General features: G+C 32.2%; 1 protein-coding gene across 1 annotated transcript in view; it reads right to left on the bottom strand.

Annotated features, from left to right (window-relative positions):
* Nucleotides 1-1,745: 1,745 nt before the first annotated feature.
* LOC112463050 overlaps nucleotides 1,746-3,430 on the bottom strand; it is a 7,801-nt gene continuing 6,116 nt past the window's right edge. The window contains 2 exon segments of the mRNA XM_025029214.1: nucleotides 1,746-3,421; nucleotides 3,424-3,430. The exon segment at nucleotides 3,424-3,430 is cut by the window's right edge and continues 70 nt beyond it. Of these exon segments, the coding sequence (XP_024884982.1) occupies nucleotides 2,232-3,421; nucleotides 3,424-3,430 (1,197 nt within the window). The 3' untranslated portion in view covers nucleotides 1,746-2,231.

Genomic DNA, 3,430 nt, shown 5'->3' with positions numbered 1-3,430 from the left:
ATTTCTTCGCTCTACCCTTGTCCGCACCAGTTTCCTCCAGTATGGCGTTCTTGTCGAACGTCGTCTCTGCTTCGTTAATCGACTTCTCGATCACCTTGGGCGATGGTGCGGCCTGACAGGCGACAAGCGCCAGCAGGAACAACGCGCAGACACTGTACAGATGCATTGTTCGTAGGTCGAAGTCGAAATCGAACTGATGAAGCAGGATGAAGCGCGCCCCTTTTTTAAGGGAATCCACGACCAGCCGCGAAATCGGAGCCGACGACGAAATCATTCGCGTTGCTTGCGAAATTGTGCGAGCGATTCGATGCATCGGCAAATTTTGATGCGTGATTAAACATTATCGTCCTCGTTTTTACGAAATCATGCGTGATGATATCATTGATTGACTATGGGCAAAATTTGCTGGAATTTAATACGCAACGTTTTTTTTTATATTTTATGTAGCGTTACGTGAATTTTTGTCTGTTATCATGTAATTGTAGTCGCTTCAAAAGAAAATTACGCTCAAATATTTAAGAGAATCTTTGAAATTGAACAGAAAATAATTTATATTCTTTTTATACATACTTATTAGTATAGATTTCATATTTAAATAATTAAAAATAAATACCTAAATAATATTTTATATGTTCAGTTCATATCTGACATTATAATTTTACATTAATTCTTTTTTTTATTGTTGGGTTCCTGTAATAGAATATTATTGTAAAATTATTGTAACGTATAGAATTTATAAGTAAAATTAATATTAATTACAAGAGAACATTATATATTTAATTAAATATTTGTAACGGCATTTTATGAATTTATATTACATTATATTTCATTATGGACATACTTTGAAAATGCTTATTAGCAAACGCGAAGGCATTGTTGTAAAATCGACTCGATAATTTGCTGCGTATTGTTAAACATTTATAATCGTGTCAATTTAGTTGCATTTTCATTCATGTCGCAACAGATATGTCGCCACTCACATTTTTTTTACGCACTCTTTTCGCTTATACGTCAAATTCCGCAGACGGAATCCAGTTTCATAAGCACGATGACGAGATTTAGCGCATTCGATATTGCACGAAGAAAAATTTACAGACTAATATAGATTTTTATTTATCTATATGAATGTTAAAAAAGATAGTCTTTTATTTAATTTGTCTGCTTTTTTTATCACATGTTGACAATAAGAGCGGAAAATTTATACGAAAAAAACGATGCCAGATATATATTACATAAAATGCAATTGTGATATTCTTTAAAGCTAACTTTAAGAAGAAATAGATAGCTTTTTTTATCATATGGCAGAAAAACACATAAAATATCTATTTAACATCATTGCTATGATTATAATCACCTGTTGCAAATATTTTTAATTGATATTGATATTTACATAATTTAGACGACGAAACCACTCGTCTTGCTCGTGAAATTGTGCGAGTAATTCAATGCATTGACAAATTATTATACGTGCATGACTTGATAATAATTTACAGGAGGGATAAAATCGTGTAATAAAATAAAAAAATCATATAAATTTGATGATCCATATATTTTAGAATAATAGTGGATTCGGACAGAATTCTAAATTTGTATTACAAAAAATATTTATTTGAAATTTTTTTTGAAATAAAAATCATGTACAGTAAATTTTCAATTAGAAACAATTTCAATATTTTATTATTTATTGCATCAAATATATTTTAACATTACTAATGTATTACTAATTATTACATTTTACTAATTAAACGAAAACTTAAGACATTAACATTAATAAATAACAGATTTTTATCTTCAAACTATGTTAGCATTTTTTTCTTACATTAGGGTTAGTTGAATGTTTCCAGCTGCTGTTCACATCAGTAATAAAGTGATAAAAGTTATATAAGATATCTCAGATCAAAACATAAGCTATATTTTTAATTTATAAAATCTTTAATCAATTTAAAGTCAATTTTTCTTAAATATGAAAATGTCGGGACAGATCATATTTAGTCGCAAGTTATCAATTTTCTACATTAAATATTTTCGTGACTTAACTATATTTTTAACTACATGTTTTTTAGAGCTGTCGTTTTCGATAACTCATAATTTAACAATTATTGGTCTGTTGACATTTTATTGAGAAGACGCGATTAAAAAAAAAATCTTGAATAAATGGTAACTCAATTAAAATTGAGAATATCTATATAATGTCAATTATATTATTGTCGCCAAGAAAATTCAGTAAAGGATTACATTGGTGTCAGTGGTGTTAATGGTGTCAATTCGGTTGTTCCTACTGGAGGATCTTCAATGTCGTCCAATAAGTCAGGATCAAGTTCTGTCACAGCCTCGTTCTTGTTGCTTACATTATTTCGTTCGTTGGCAATAGGACTGTTGTATTCCTCTACGTCGAGAATGTTCTTAGGAAACATAAGATCTTGGATGCGCGGATTCTTTTCAATAACAGCCTCATCCTCGAAGAACCTTCGATCCATTTCTTTTGTAGGATTCACACGTATACTGTTTTTAGCTTCCGAGAATTTCTGCGTCTCGGACTTGGCTGGATTTTTTTTCTCATTTACAATATTTAAGTATCGGGGAAGTATATAAGCATTATAGGCATTAATCACAGGTGCACGAGCAGCTTCGGTATTGGTGTATGCTTTGTCTTGAAAGATTACATCCTCATTTTGCTCGTCTTGGAAGTACTTACTATTTTCTTTAGAATATAATCCCGATTGACCTGTCTCTTGCGGGTTTTCACGCATAAAATTCAAATTGGCAAGGAGTTCTTCGTCCTCTATACCCTTCCAAATATTCTGAGGAAGAACACGAGGATTATAATTATCTCGTTCAGATTCAATAGTATCCTGTTTAGTCCCGTCTTCAAAATATTCTTTCATATCTTCCTCATTCATGAACTGTTCAGTCTCGTCTTCAAAATATTCTTTCATGTCTTCATCATTCTCCTTCTCGAGAGGTCTAGGATTTGTTCTCATCGGTTGAACCTTAGGGAGGAATATCTCTGACTGGATGGCGTTTGAAGTGTCCTTTGAATTCTTCCACGAAGACTTTATATCTCTATCACCGCGATGCATTGCCTGCACTTTCGTGGAATCTTCTTCAATCTTTTTATAGTCTTTTGTTCTTTCATAATCCTCTGACAAAGATTCTGAATATTTATCGCGAGGATATTCGAAGAACAAATTTTCCAATCTATCGAAAACTTGCCTTGGTGGAAGGATTACTTGCACTTTGCTCGCAGGATCTTCTTCAATCTCTTTATAGTCTTTCGTTCTTTCATAATCCTCTGACAAGGATTCTAAATATTTATCGCGAGGATATTTGAAAAACAAATTTTCCGATCTATCGAAAACTGGCCTTGATGGAACGATTACTTCGCTCGCAGGATCTTCTTCAATCTCTTTATAGTCTTTCGTTCCTTCAT

Source organism: Temnothorax curvispinosus, unplaced genomic scaffold, assembly GCF_003070985.1.
Source record: "Temnothorax curvispinosus isolate PA1 unplaced genomic scaffold, ASM307098v1 QBEX01012990.1, whole genome shotgun sequence".
Lineage (NCBI taxonomy): Eukaryota > Metazoa > Arthropoda > Insecta > Hymenoptera > Formicidae > Temnothorax > Temnothorax curvispinosus.
This window is presented reverse-complemented; position numbering and strand designations above follow the sequence as displayed.